Source organism: Perca fluviatilis, chromosome 20 (genome assembly GCF_010015445.1).
Source record: "Perca fluviatilis chromosome 20, GENO_Pfluv_1.0, whole genome shotgun sequence".
Taxonomy (NCBI): Eukaryota; Metazoa; Chordata; class Actinopteri; order Perciformes; family Percidae; genus Perca; species Perca fluviatilis.
Window position 1 is genome coordinate 22,750,054 of NC_053131.1, and position 14,343 is coordinate 22,764,396.

The 14,343-nt window shown below is 41.3% G+C and overlaps 1 protein-coding gene across 5 annotated transcripts; it reads left to right on the forward strand.

The window, feature by feature from the left end:
• Window positions 1-1,114: 1,114 nt before the first annotated feature.
• LOC120549279 (TOG array regulator of axonemal microtubules protein 1) lies at window positions 1,115-14,263 on the forward strand. Of its 5 annotated transcripts, none has more exons than XM_039786083.1 (23): window positions 1,118-1,419; window positions 2,364-3,539; window positions 5,306-5,360; window positions 6,209-6,337; window positions 6,514-6,777; window positions 6,881-7,176; window positions 7,291-7,514; window positions 8,012-8,112; window positions 8,208-8,372; window positions 8,484-8,549; window positions 8,877-9,040; window positions 9,148-9,319; window positions 9,659-9,895; window positions 10,351-10,474; window positions 10,818-10,923; window positions 11,164-11,399; window positions 11,547-11,705; window positions 12,512-12,638; window positions 12,727-12,842; window positions 12,986-13,172; window positions 13,343-13,562; window positions 13,694-13,780; window positions 13,872-14,263. In XM_039786083.1, exons 2-23 carry the CDS (start codon window positions 2,508-2,510, stop codon window positions 14,123-14,125), a joined length of 4,521 nt encoding a protein of 1,506 aa, XP_039642017.1. In that variant the 5' UTR covers window positions 1,118-1,419; window positions 2,364-2,507; the 3' UTR covers window positions 14,126-14,263. The 5 variants fall into 5 exon arrangements, with proteins under 5 accessions (XP_039642015.1, XP_039642014.1, XP_039642016.1 ...); XM_039786084.1 differs by having other exon boundaries at window positions 6,881-7,164; XM_039786081.1 differs by having other exon boundaries at window positions 1,115-1,419; window positions 9,151-9,319; window positions 13,694-14,263.
• The last annotated feature ends 80 nt before the right edge of the window (window positions 14,264-14,343 follow it).

Consider the following 14,343-nt stretch of genomic DNA (forward strand, 5'->3'; position numbering starts at 1 on the left):
ATCTTATGAACACCCCCTTTCCCCCCAAAAAAAGATTCTTAAACATGTTATAATTTTATAGTAATGAAGGTTTTCCATTAAAAACTTAACTAATGAAAGTACAAAATATTTTTAGCAGCATATTTTTATGACATTCTTTTTGAAATTACTTGTGTGTGTGTGTGTGTGTTTTAGAGGTTGTAGAGCTATTGTGTATAAAGTGGCATACAGTACATACAGTACAAGTGTGCTTAAGTACACTACTGGTAAATATACTATTTTCATTGTTCCTTTTATTGTTAAAATCATTTTTTAGCATAAATAACTATTCTGCAGTAAATGTGAACCTATTTGTGTCCCACAGCATGGGTACAACTCTGGATGGCATTTTGTAAATCATTATTCTAAGGCAGTGACCTTTTTTTAAATAATAATAATAAATCCGTGGTTATATGGGTGGCTAATATAATATACTATATATAAGTATATTTGAGAAAATATATACTTTTCTTCATGAATATACCAATATCACAAATAACAAAACAAACAGAAATATATAAATTTTAAGTCATATGTATGTTATATTTCTACATAACTGTGCGGAGTTTAACCCTTGTGTTGTCTTCCCGTCGACCATTAACTTTTTGTCCTTATCGGTCAAAATTGAAAACGTTTTTGTCACTTTTTTCAAAGCTTTGTATATTCTTGGTCAATAAACCTAATTTATGTGACTTTATACCAAATTCGTTTGTTTAAAAAAAGCAGAAATTATGAATTATTTTTACTAATATAGTTAAGATCAGAGGATGTTGAGTGGATCATAGTTTTTGTCAAAGTAAATAATAGCATAATTCAATGAAAGTAATCATTAATTTTACATGCAAAGAATGTTTTATGGGTTCCATTCAACGTGCATCCATGCATCCATGTTAATTTTGGGCAATTTGGATGAAAGAAACGCATATGTGATATAAAAAACTTTGAAAACGAGTCAAATTTGCCTCTAGAATAACATAAGAGTTACAACTATAAGTAAACAAATTGACATGTGCACAAATAGACATGACGGATATGTATGTACGTTTTTTAAGTGCCGATATATCTTAATTTTTCGACTCTGTTTGACTTTTCATCACAGTCCACGCTGCAGCTCTGTGGTGATGATCGTGCCTGGAGGAGCCTGGAACTCGCGTCACCATGGAAGCGCTCAGTTTGCGACATGTATTCGCCATTTTGCTGCCTCGGTGTGTGTGTGTGGGCTTCTCTCTAATACCTCTGTAGCTTTCAAACATTCAACACTCAACATACCAACTGGAACAACCACGGAAAACGTCTGGACTTAGAGAAGTGTAGCTGCAGCAGCATGACATGGAAATTTGGACGACGTAACATTAGATAGTCTCATCGAGCGTCACGGAAGAGGACCAGGAGGAATGCAAGGTCTATTTTTTTGTTGTTGCTGTTTTTCTAACTTTGCTAGCCCAGTCAGCCAGCAATAACCACTAACACAATTTGCAGAGTAGCAAGTTAGCTTAGCACCGTTTGAGTGATGTTGCAGTTAGCTATGGTTCTATGTAACGTTAGCTAACTAATGTGACGTTAGGCTGCTTAACGGTAACGGTGTAGTCAGGGATTGATTGTAACGTTAAACCCATTGAAGGCATTACTAAGTATCGTATAACGTTAACTGGCTAAGGCTGCAATCAACACGCATTTGTTACTAATGTTGTAATAGCAGGGAATAATGTAACGTGCAGCAGGAAATCCCATCTAAACCATTCTGCTGATAACTAACGTTACCGTGCTTGACAGCCACAAGTGGTTGTGTCAATGCGCTCCAATCTAACCTAGCTAGTTCATGAAGATCGATCGTAATGTTGAGGAGCAATAACTGACTCTCCCTCAGTTAAAATATGTACAGTTACATGGCTATGTAACATGTTTATATACATTATAACTAAACCTTTTGTTTTGCCCCCCATTTCCTGAGTGTCCCTAAAACGAAGCGGAAACTTAAAGGGGATCGTGCCTTTGCTGTGGCAGCTCCAACAATATGGAATGACCTACCTCTGCCTTTTAGACAGGCTTCTTCACTGTCTAATTTTAAATATCCTCTTAAAACCCACATTTTTTCCTTGGCCTTTCCCAGCTGAGGCTGACATTTTTGTGCAATTTTTTTTTGTTTTACTTTTTCATGTTTTAAATGTTAAATGTTGTAAATGTTTTAAATGACGTTATGTACAGCACCTTGTGCAACGTTGGTTGCTTTTTAAAGTGCTTTATAAATACATTTTGATTGATTGATTTCACTCTCAGACAATTGGAATTGATTTAGTAAGTGGCTACCCCTGTTCATTTTCTTAAAATATTTTTTGCATTCACAGCTTGACAAACAGGAGAGTGGTTTTCCATCACCAACCACTCAGGATGAAAGCACGAAGTAAAGAGGAGGAATATTATTGTCCTCACAGGATTGTATTTGCTTCTTTGGATTCTCAAATTTGACCACAACCACAAGACCATCAATAATGATACCTGGATTGATCTCCCAGGAGTTACACAAGCTGCTTCTGGACCTGACCAATTACCAAAATCGCACAAATGGGGTGGAAGAGCTCAAACACATCCTCTCAGAAGTGGACATGAAATCAGTCCCATCTGGCAGTATTGTGGAGTTCATACATTTTCTCCCTCAACTTCTGGATGACAGTAATTTTAAAGTGTTGTATTGCACCTTGCAAGTTTTAAACTTACTCATTCAGAAGTTAGATACAGGTGTAGACAGATATTTCAAACAGATAGTCTTAGTGGCTTTGAAGGCCCTAGGGGATACTCGCACTGTCACCAGAAATGAATACATGAATGTGTTTCGACAGCTGATGAAAACCGTCGCACCACAGCAAGTATTGGATATTGTCATTGGCACCTTGAAGCACAAGAATTCAAGGGTTCGGGAAGATGTCCTTAACATCATTATGGCAGCTATGCTCACTCATCCTAGAAAAGATTTCAACATCCCTAAGCTTTGTTTTGAGGTTGCACCCTATCTGGCAGACAGCAAAAGGAAGGTCCGCCAAGCCGCCCTTGAGCTGTTTGCGGTTTTTGACTATTGCCTTGACACAGGGAAAAAGCAGCCTCTAATGAAAGCTGTGGACATGGTTGAACTCAACGAGGATGCAGACGGTCTTATGGCAGCTGTGCAGGCGAGACGAGCGAGGCACGTCCTTCCCAAACTCTCCTCAGAGGGGATAGTGGAGTATGGTTTGGTGGTCCCGAAACCAGGACATCGGGGCTCCCTACAGTATGGTTCTGGAGCGGATCTGGACTGGGTGATGAACGGTGGGCGCATAAGCAGTGCCAGGAGCCACAGAAGTGAACCAGACTGCAACCAATTGTATGGCTATGGCAGCTTAGGTTCCCTCACTGATGACCTTCCACTTCAAAGGAGGATTGTCAGCGCAGGTAAAGGGAAGAACAAACTACCCTGGGAGATGTCGAGCTTCTCATCCACTGAGAATGACCAGCAATGCAGTACTCTGAATGGGAAGTGCTCTGAAAAGGTGGGGTCCATCATCACTGTTGACTTGCAACATTCTCACTTGTCTCTTGTGATAATTAAGCCATCTAGCATATGATTTTACTAACTCTGTTAAAATAAGACAGCTTTCAGGGATATTCTGGTATATTGTAGGTTCATTTACCCAGAGAACAGATGGAAACCGTGTCCTCTTAGTTACCATTGATTGACATTAATGTAGCAGCTATTGATTCAACAAGCAGGGTTCACCTTTTTTTTCCTTCTAAAAATACTCTTTGAAATCCAAATCAATTGGGGCTTAATCAGTCACATATTGTTCATATTGACTTGGAAATTACAGAGCATCTCAGTGACGAGGCAGTTATGTTGATTTGCTCCCCAGCAAGTGCAGTCATTGCAAAGAGCATGAAAGGAGTGGGGTATTTTTGTATGCTTGCTTTTTTTCTGCCTCCCTTCAGTCTTGCTTAGTTTACAGAGGAATGCTAAAGCTAAACCTTGGTAAGAATTAATCTTCAAAAGTCGGGGGTGTTGTTTGTTTGCTTTCAGAATGTTACACTTCTTGTTTGAACAAGCTGATTCACACCCAAAGGCACCAGTCCAAAAAGACATCTTAGAGGTGGCATATTCCTCAGAGAGAGTTTGGGGGGGGGGGGACCTAAATATAGGACGATCTCTCATGATGCAGTATGGATGGAGTGCAGCAGAGAGAGACAGTTATATCTTACACATCTTAATACATATAGTTCTGCTGTGTCCTCCTCAATCAACCTCTGCTTGTGCATATAATTGCGTATTGTCTAGACAGCACATAAGGCTTGATAAGAGGTGTTCTTTTTTTACATTATTAGAAATTAATCTGTATCTTTTGGCAGGGTAACAATAGGCTTAATTGTGTCCTTGATTGTATGGCTCTCATTATAAACAGAGAGAAATAGATAGGTAAAATCTCAGAGCACACCCGGATCACAGACATTATTTCTGGAAGAAATACAGTAGGTGACTCATTTCTCTGCACAGTGACACTGTCGCTACAAAGATGAGCATCCATTGTCTTGAGAATACAAATCAATTCAAGGTTAACCTACCACTTTGTTGGGTTAAAGTATGTAATGTGGACTAATACTAATCATATTTTATTAGCTAACAAAACTGGAATGATTTGTTAAACATAATGCAGCTCTATTCCAATAATGTCCATTAGTTGAGATGAGTGGCTTTGTTTCATAAGGTATTATTTGACCATATTTTGTTATGGAAACTATTATCCAGCCTCCATTTGAAAAACCTTCTGTTTACAGCAGTGTCCGTTTCCCGGCAACTCTATTACCACACAGCACACTTAGTGAAGGGGGCGTTACACATAATTGGTAATACCACAGGGTTATGCTTGTAAAACATGTCTTATTTACTGCTCTGTTGTTGATTGCAATCACACCAAGTGTTCTACGATGAGTGTTGATCAGATTGTAGGCAGTGGGACGTTTAGTCACTCTCTCTCTCTCTCAGAGGCTGAGATGCATGCACTGAATGCAAACATCTGTCATAATTCTGTCTCTACGTGATTTATTCATCTTAGACTACGATTTAACAGGTTGCATTTAAAGTGTCATGAGAACAGTAGAAGCATGATGTTACAGTATTAATCATAAATCTTATACAGTGCAAAAAAAACCAAGTGTCTCTTGTCTGATGAAAATATAAAAATTTATTAATGGATTGATTTACATTAGTTCTTAGAACTTCATCCTCTATTGTTGCTGTTAATGGAACTAATTTTCTGCCTACTAGGATTTCCTTCCACCGTCCAGGAAGCTCAGTCCAGAGACCTACATACCCAGTTTCAGTAAGTGCCGAGACTTTCTTCTCTCAACATTACCTTCACATTTATTCCATATGAGGTGAAAAGTACAGCTGACTACTGGTTGTCATGGGTAACATCAGCCAGGCTCAATTTAGAGCGGCTTTAACTTGAATTAGCATGCTGAGTCAGAGAGTCACCCTGCCACATGTCACCAAAGTCCTGAGATGAGCACGGTTGCAAGGCAGAAAAGTGTCATACTAGTCTCACACCATGCCAGAAGAGGCCATTACATTCACCATCTATTTAGTTCTCTTAACTGTAGCCTGCTGGAATGTCATGGACAAAAGGATTCCTAACATAAAATAGACATCAAACTCTAATAATTTTACCTTAAGAAGTTCATTTGGACAGATACACTGTAGCACATTCAGTAAACAGTTTCATGTGAGCATTATTTACCCTAAATCTCACTCATGTTGTAAAAAAGTAGGCCCTGTTACATGGACTTTATACTCCGGGTTTATATCTGTGGCAAGAAGCTCTTGCAATTGGCCGAATGCAATAGAAAATCAAGCCTAGCAAATGTGTCGGGTTACTGCTGCTGTAACTGTAGCAAGGGATCGTAGGTTTATAGCAGCTTGTCAGTGCTGTCAAGTTAAAAATGGCCTACCAGCAGCTGACTACCCCGCAGTTTGGCAAAAGCAGTAAAAAGAAGCCTAGTGATGGGGATTGGACAGTTTTTGCGCAGTTAGTTTTATGAGAGGGAAGGCATTATTGCCTACTTAATTATTCTTGCCAACATGTTATGTTTTCAAAATGGAATTTTGTTTCTCACCTCAGCAACCCTGTCAGTTTTATAGTGTGAATAGCAAAATATACCTTCCATCTAGGTTCTGCACAGCCTAAGAAGCCACAATCCTCCAGAAGGAAGGAGTCCCCTGCCCGCCTCAGAAGAAGTGGAAGCCTCAACTTGGAGCCAGACATCTTTAAAACCACCAACTTCTCTGACCCAGATGTTGGTAAGAAGTCATTACCTCAAAATCATCTGCTTGTTAAAAAAAAATCAGCATAACAAAGTACTTGAGTCCTTTTAAACAGACAATTTTCATGTCATGAAGCATATTTTTACCATCTTGTTACTTTTTATCTGCTCAGTATTTCATGGTTCCTGACATGTGAATACTCTGTCTCACAGTGGCACCCAAGGGACGCATGCTTTCAAGGAACCCCAGTGTTGAGCGCACGTTCTCCCTGCCCTCGAACCCCACCACGTCCGGATCCTTCCTACTGCCCTCCTACCCACTGGCTACGCTCCCAGGAGGCATGCTTACTCCAACTCTGTCCCGCCGTCATGCAGACTCCTCCCTCTCTATGTCCAACACATGGCCCAACAAGAGAGAGAACACCCCTCACCAGCGAGACACCAGCCCCTGGAGAGACACAACAGACACAGCAAAAGGTAATTTCGTACAAAGTCAACATGTGAGCTGTCCGCTGAATAGAAACATGTTGTGGCCTCTTTGTATCATCTGTTTTTATCCTCCCTGTTCTACCTCTTTTAGGAGGCAATCTCTTGAGCAAATGCTCTCCCCGGCCTCTTCGCGCCTCCCTCGTGAGTTCTTCTTCCACTTCGTCATTCCGTCGGGCTCTGAGCAGCACCAGGGCAACCCTATCTATCTCGCCAGTTGGCCCAACAGCAGAGCAGGTCCAGTCCCATAATGGCCAGAAGTCCAATGCTTCAGGCAGCCCTCAGAATCAGCAGTTGGAAAGGGACCTTCATCTGGACCCTGAAACCATCAATGTGGCGCATGATCCTCAAGAGGATGATCCTCTGGACATGCAGGAGGTCAGCGAAACAGTCAGTACACACTTAAAGAAACACACGGTCTGCTAGTCCGCGCTGTGAAAGTTTGGCTCCGTAAATAATATTCCTCTCCATGCTCATGTGTGCCAATTTGTGTGTTGTTCACAGATGCTGAACTCACTGCGCTCATTGCGCAACAGCGCTGCCAAGAAGAGGGCTAAAGTAAACCTTAGCAGTTCAGATCCAGACAGCCCTGACTCAGCTGTGAGGCTGGACCTGGGTTTGGACTCACCATCACACACCTCTCCAATGCTTACCACCTCAGCCAGTGAGAGTGGTCTTTCCAGTCTGAGCTCAGTTGCCAACTCCAGCTTCAATGGCATCAAAACCAGGTAAAGGATCTGCTTTTTGCTTCATTTAGCATTTATTGCTTTTGAAGTCCCCTCCACTACTGTCTTTGAGTAGAATCATACTTGATATTGTGATTTAAGCTTTATGCGTACACCATAGGTTCCTCCTTTAGACTAGATGATGAGATTGGCTCTTGATGCATCTTCAGCAAAAAACTCATAAGCAATATTAAGGAAAAAAGCTATTAAAAACACAAATTATAAATGCAAAAAAAAAGTTGTATTTATAAGTATGTAAACACATGCATAAATATACTGTAACATGTTTTCAAATAATGCATTATTTTATGAGGATTACAGTATGCCGGGACATTAGTCAGCTCAGGTACCTGTTATTATATGTCAGTTAATTGAGTCAATGTTTTCACAGACATGGTGACAAGTTAAAGCAGTGATAATCTGGTACCCATCTGGTGGTGTTTGACAATGGGTTGATTTGTTTCCCAGCATAATTTCTCACTTGTCACATCTGTCAACAGCCCAGGAAACTCTGCCTCTTCAGGAATGAAACCTCGCATTGCAAGAGTGCCTTCTGCAAAACTGAGGTCTTCTGTGTCCATGGACTTCAGCAGCCTTCAAGGTATTAAAGGGATAATGTGATTTTTGCCCAATCTGTTTTATTGTTTAGTTTATCTTATTTACGTCTCTGTTTTCTGTTTTATTTATTTTTTCAAGGATTGTCTCAGAGAAACGAACTGTCGTCTGAGGTGGGTGTTGTTGGGCAGAGAGTCACTTACTCCAACGGAACAATCAAAACTGAGGAAGAGACAACAGGACCGTCCCCTCCGTTGGTCAAACCAGCCCTCCGTGAATCAGTCAGAGCTCTGAAGCCTGCCAAAGGTCCGTCAGCGATGATATCAAACCGAACAGAGCTTTGCCCTGCCAATAATATATTTGTGGGCTTAAATAATTAAATCAATCAATCAGTATTCCTCTCCTTTTGATTCTTAGGATCTCAGAGCCACAGCAGCAGGAACTCACCAGCCACGGATATGGCTGAAGGAATTATTGGAAGAGGTCAGTCTTTGCAGATCTTGATTTGGGCCCACAAGTCTTCATTCAGTTGTCCAATATTCTGTTGTGTTGCCAAGATGTTCTAGCTGAGTGCTGTTTTACAACAAATTTGGAAGGCAAGTGACATGCTTCCCAAAGCCTTGTCTGAGCTACGTAGAAGCATAGCCAAAGTCTTCCCATAATCCTCTTGCCACATACAAACACAGTCACAATTCTAAGTTTAAAAATATCTCATTACTGATTCTTTTAGCATTTGAGAATGTTTAATGTCCGCCTGTCTGATCATTTATTTAAATTATCTGCAAACATCCCTCTCGTGCTTTGTCTTAGGCATGTTTGGCGCTGCCGTGTCCTCTAGCCTTCCAGGAGTCGCCTCGTCACTTGAGCAGGGTGATTCCGTGGCCAAACCCCCCACTGATGCCTCCGCAGGCAACTACAGCCATGCTGCCAGTCCCCTAGACAGTGACGACAGCCCACATCCAGATGAAGTTAAGGTTAGTCACACTTTGCCCTGTGGTAAATCATAGTACATCATCCAAGTTGTACAAGTTTCCACTTACCAAAGTCCCACCTGGTGTGTTTTCTACCAATGCATGTGCAGCAGAGGGTGAAGAATGCACGGTTAAGCCGGGATAAGATGCGGCTGCAGTGTCTGGATCAGCAAGAGGGGCAGCTCAGTCAAGCGGACCACACGCGAGACAAGATTCGCCACAGAGTCAGACAGATGCTGTCGGACTCCCCCACAAAGGAGAACCAAGTATTAATCATCCAAGGCAAGAGAAAGATTTGGAAAACTTAACCAATTGGTTTTATTTATTTAATTTTTACATTAATTAAATGTATATTTCTTCATAATTTGAGGTTGAAAGTCAGAGTTTGAATTCTAGCTAGTTCAACTTTTTCTGATTTTAACTATTAGTTATAAAATGTTTCACTCATTACTTTTTCTTTTTTTTTGCTATATTGCACTTCAGTATTGGATCTTACTATGATGTACTTTATTATATCCTCATGCTCTTTAAATAAATGAAATCATCCAAATATGCAGCTCCTGATGTTTGCACCAAGAGGCTTGAAATGTTGATTTATTTTTAATTTTTTTTCTCATGTAGATCTGCATCTGAATGGCAGCACACTGACTTCCACCAGAGCAGACCTTCTCTCTGATGAGTCCCCTATCAGCCCCACCAGTCCTGTCAGCCCACCAGGACCCCAAAGCCCCATCAAGTGCTTCACTCCGCCCCACCAGCCGAGCCCCCCCACAGTGCCCCCCAACCCCAAAAACCTGACCCGTGTTAGGAGGGCCCCTAGCCTCAACAGAACTCGGCCATCGCTGTCCCACAGCTCAGGTTAGTGGATCTAAAAACCTACGACTTCATCTATACATCTACCTGCTGCACCAAATGTCAAGCTCAATCATCTGGTTTTTTAATCCAGCAAAAAATGTCAGTGTATGTTTATTATGTTGCCATGTATCATCTCTCAGTTGACACTGGCTTACAATTTAGCAGTATTCCGACGCATTATAAATATATGAACCAGTGCTTCAAAAGGTCTTTGTTTATAGAAAATGGTGGAACATTAATTAGTCTGTCAGAGCCATCAGAGCATGGGTGGATAAGATGTTTGCTTTGGGTAATGTGCCACAATGCTTTGTTTTGACAACCTACTGTTAATGCACCGCCGCCCACACACACACTGGTTGTTTTCAGACTAATTGAGATGTAACATGAGACTGTGTGTGTGTGTGTGTGTGTGTGTGTGTGTGTGTCGTGTGTTGTGTGGTATCTGACGGGCCATTTAGATGAGCTGTCCCCTGGTACCACCGGTCACAAGAAAAATCTCTCAGAGCCTCCGGAGCTGTCTCAGTTTTCCAAGCCTGACCTGGCGCTGGCACAGAGCTTTAACCTGCTGAGCTCCGAAGACTGGTGAGAAACACTTGCATGTTACAGTATCTCAGCTGCACTGTTTCGGAGGAGACTAGTTCTGATCCATCATCCTGAGAACTCAAATCCAGGGGGCCAGAGATTTATAGAATATAGAATAGCATGAAAAATCCATTTGCTGGTATTTATTAGCTTAAGAATTACATGAATGGAAAAAAGTATTAAATTACAAACATTCCAATTATTGTGGGGTAAGAAAAACCTTTACAATTTACAATTACTGTAATAAATACCTTTTGTAAAGAAGCAGCCACTGAACCGTGTCTTTAAATGTTGTCAAAAAAAATCTACAACACATGTCTACGAACCTTTTTTTTTACTTCAGGGAGAAGAAGATCGAGGGTCTGACGATCCTGCGCAGTCTGGCTCACCACCACTCAGACACACTCCAGGCCAGGCTTCATGATGTCTGCCTGGCCCTCATTCAAGAGGTAGTATAACTTGTTGTATAACACTCCCACATCAATTTACTTTTGCATTTTGTTGCTTCACTCCATCTGAACTTGAACTGCTTTGCTATATATATATATCTTGCTATATCTGATTTTGCAGATCATTTCTCAGTGTCTTAGTAATTATTAGTTTCCATATTCTCAGCCTTGACTGACTGTCTGCCAGGAATGCTCGAATGACCCAGTTTCCCCAGTATTAAAAATGTCCATCTCATTCAGGTAAAGAACCTGCGGTCAAGTGTCTCCAGGGTTGCCGTATGTACGCTGGGCGACCTGTACACCCACCTGCAGAAGGCAATGGACCAGGAGCTGGATGGGACAGTTAAAGCTTTACTGCTGAAGGCCGCAGAGAGTAACGCCTTCATTAGGCAGGATGTGGATGCAGCCCTGGGCTGCATGGTGCAGCACTGCACACCAACTCGTAGCATCAATGCTTTACTCTCTGGGGGACTCAGGTCAGTATGTATCTCTACATACACACACAGCAAGGTGCTGTTTCAACACATATACAGTTAAATTTTTTTGTGTGTACCTTTGCCCTATTTGTAACACCAAATCATTTGAATCTTTGATTGCTGAATTGGTTCCCCCTCTTCTGATAGTCACCTCAACGCAGTGGTTAGAAAATGCACCGCCCAGAACCTGGCTAATCTGGTCGAGAAGGTTGGTGCGGTCCGTCTTCTGTCCGGAGGTAAAGATCTCACAGACAGAATCTTACCTGCCGTCACCAAACTCGCACAAGACTCCTCACAGGAACCCAGGTATGCCACTTTGTATTTGTTGCTGGATGCGTTTTCAGTTTTTACAAGTTGGAGCCATTGGACAGTGCACATTTTGTGAGATTCATAAATATTTCCTGTTTTACAAAATGGAAAGAAACAGAGTGGATGGTTTTACCAGCTGATTCGCAGACAATCCCTTATGGTTTGTAGAAAATTCTAGGCCATTAAATAACAAATAAAACACAACTAATATTGGGAACATAGAAAATATAAAAACTTCCACAAGATTTGGTGTGCTTTCAACATTTCCTGTTTTTTTCTTTTTTTTTTTAAAGAAAGGTTTGATCAACCATAAAGGAAAATTAGATAAGCTGACACTGGTTGGCGCATGCCATTAAAATCCACTTTGTAACCAGAAAAATGCAATCCAAACATATAATGTTCAGTTTTTGTTGACCTTATCTGAGAGGATTTTGCTCTTGTTGTGGTTGTCTATTGGATTGAATGTATGTAATATTTCGTTGCCCCATTTAGATTATTAGGAATAGAAAGAAAATTTCTAAACATTTTTCTATATAATGCAGGTCAATACAACCCAATATTGCAACATATAAAATACATCTGCATTCTGGTTGATGCATGCTTTACTATTACTAAGATAGAAATCTTAAAACATTGAAGAAAAACAAAAGTAGTTTTTCCTGCTTACAGTAATTTATGTACATGACACCTTCAAGGCCAAAGATGGTATCACTGCCGAGAAGCCAGAATTTACACAAGACAGAGGCTGTTAATATCTGCACTTAGTGTCTGAGTTCTCATTATCATAGTGGTTCAACACACAGGTACTTTGGGCGTCGAATGCTGCTGTCCCTGTCATCCCACCCTGACTTTGACAAGATCCTGGAGAAATATATTCCCACCAAAGACCTGCCGACTGTCAGAGAAACTGTCTTCATTCTCAAGACAAAGGTACGTTTTCTGTTTGTGTTTATTTATTTATTCATATTGCTTTTGCTAAAGGTCACACCGTCATCTTACCTGGAGGGTTTTTTTTTAGGCTCTTGGTGAGATGTCCCAAGACACCCAGTCAGCCAGGGGTAGACGCTCCCTACCAGGCAGTGGTACAGTCCGGGCCTCATCTCTCACCAGAGAGCCACTCAACCAAACCAACAGGTGGGTGTAAATATCAAACATGAAGTTGAGCCTTTTGAGCAGAGGTGTAGCTAAACACAAACTGTATAATGAATATAAAAAGTATGTTATTCATACTTTAATCACAGGTTTAAACCTTTTGATGTATTTTGCATCATCTACAGGGAGTCTAATAGCCATAGCCACAGCTGTAGATCTCAGACACAGAGTATTGCAGACAAGACCGAATACATCACGCAGATCTCAGGTCTGCTGAGTTCAAAGGACTTCAGAGAGAGGATCAAGGGAATCGACCAGCTAGAAGCTGACTGCCAGCACAACCCCAACATGGTCATCAATAATATATTCCCGGTTAGTACGAGCTTTTTTTTTCTCTCCAAATCCTATCAATATATTTGTTTGTCACGTGCTTTGTCATGGTTCACAGTAACCATCATCTAATGCTGTTTCATCAATAAAACCTCACTAAAATGTCTCTCTTTCACCTTTTGTTCTTCACCCTCTGGGTTCCCTACTTTCAGGTGTTTGATGCCTTCAAGGCCAGGCTGCAGGAGTCCAACAGTAAGGTCAACCTGTATGCTCTTGAGTCTCTTCAGAAAATCATCCTCTTGTTGAAGGACAACCTGTCCCAAGTAGTCAATCTCCTAGTCCCAGCAATCGTGGACAATCACCTCAACTCCAAGAACAACGCCATCTACTCTGCTGCTATCGGAGCTATCAATGCACTCATCTCAAATCTTGGTACTCATTTTGAGCATTCAAATATTTCTGGTAGAGTTTAAATTGGAGTCAGCGAAGCAGTCAAAAACGGCTCGGTCTAACTGGAGAATTGTCTTTATTTGACTTTGTGATTTTCTTTGTTTCCATGACAGATAACATACTTCTTCTTCAGCCTTTCTGCACCAAGGCTCAGTTTTTAAACGGCAAAGCAAAGGTGGATCTTATCGAAAAGGTTGCAGGTACGTCTGTAGTAAATCTGACCACTGTTTCAACTTGGCTCTCAGATTGGTGCGTAAGTCTGACCACCGTTTTCTCACTTTCTTTTTCCAGATCTTGTGACAGAGCTCTACCCTCGCAAGCCCCAGATGGTGGAGCAGAAAGTGCTTCCCTTGCTTTGGCACCTCCTGGGCACCTCTACCCACAGTGGTACCATCCATGGCCGGGGCGGCAGCGTGAGGGGTGCTACTGCCAACCTGTGCCAAGCCCTGTACGTCCAGATGGGGCCCAATCTGACTGAGTGTGCTGCCTCCCAGTCTGCCAATGTCCATAAAGGTTTAAATGAGGTCCTGAGGACCTTATCCTAAAAGGTAAAACAGAATCAGAACACAACCTAATGTTGGAAGAGAAGAACATTAACACTGACCTTACTTGAAGACAGAGATGTTCTACATTTCTTACAGTGCCTGCACTTTTATATCAATAAAGAGAAAATCCTTTAAAAAGTAGGAGTTCTTAATCTTATCTCAGTGAGATTTCCTCTGGTACAGAAGCATGGACAATTGTAACATACTGGCATCAGGTC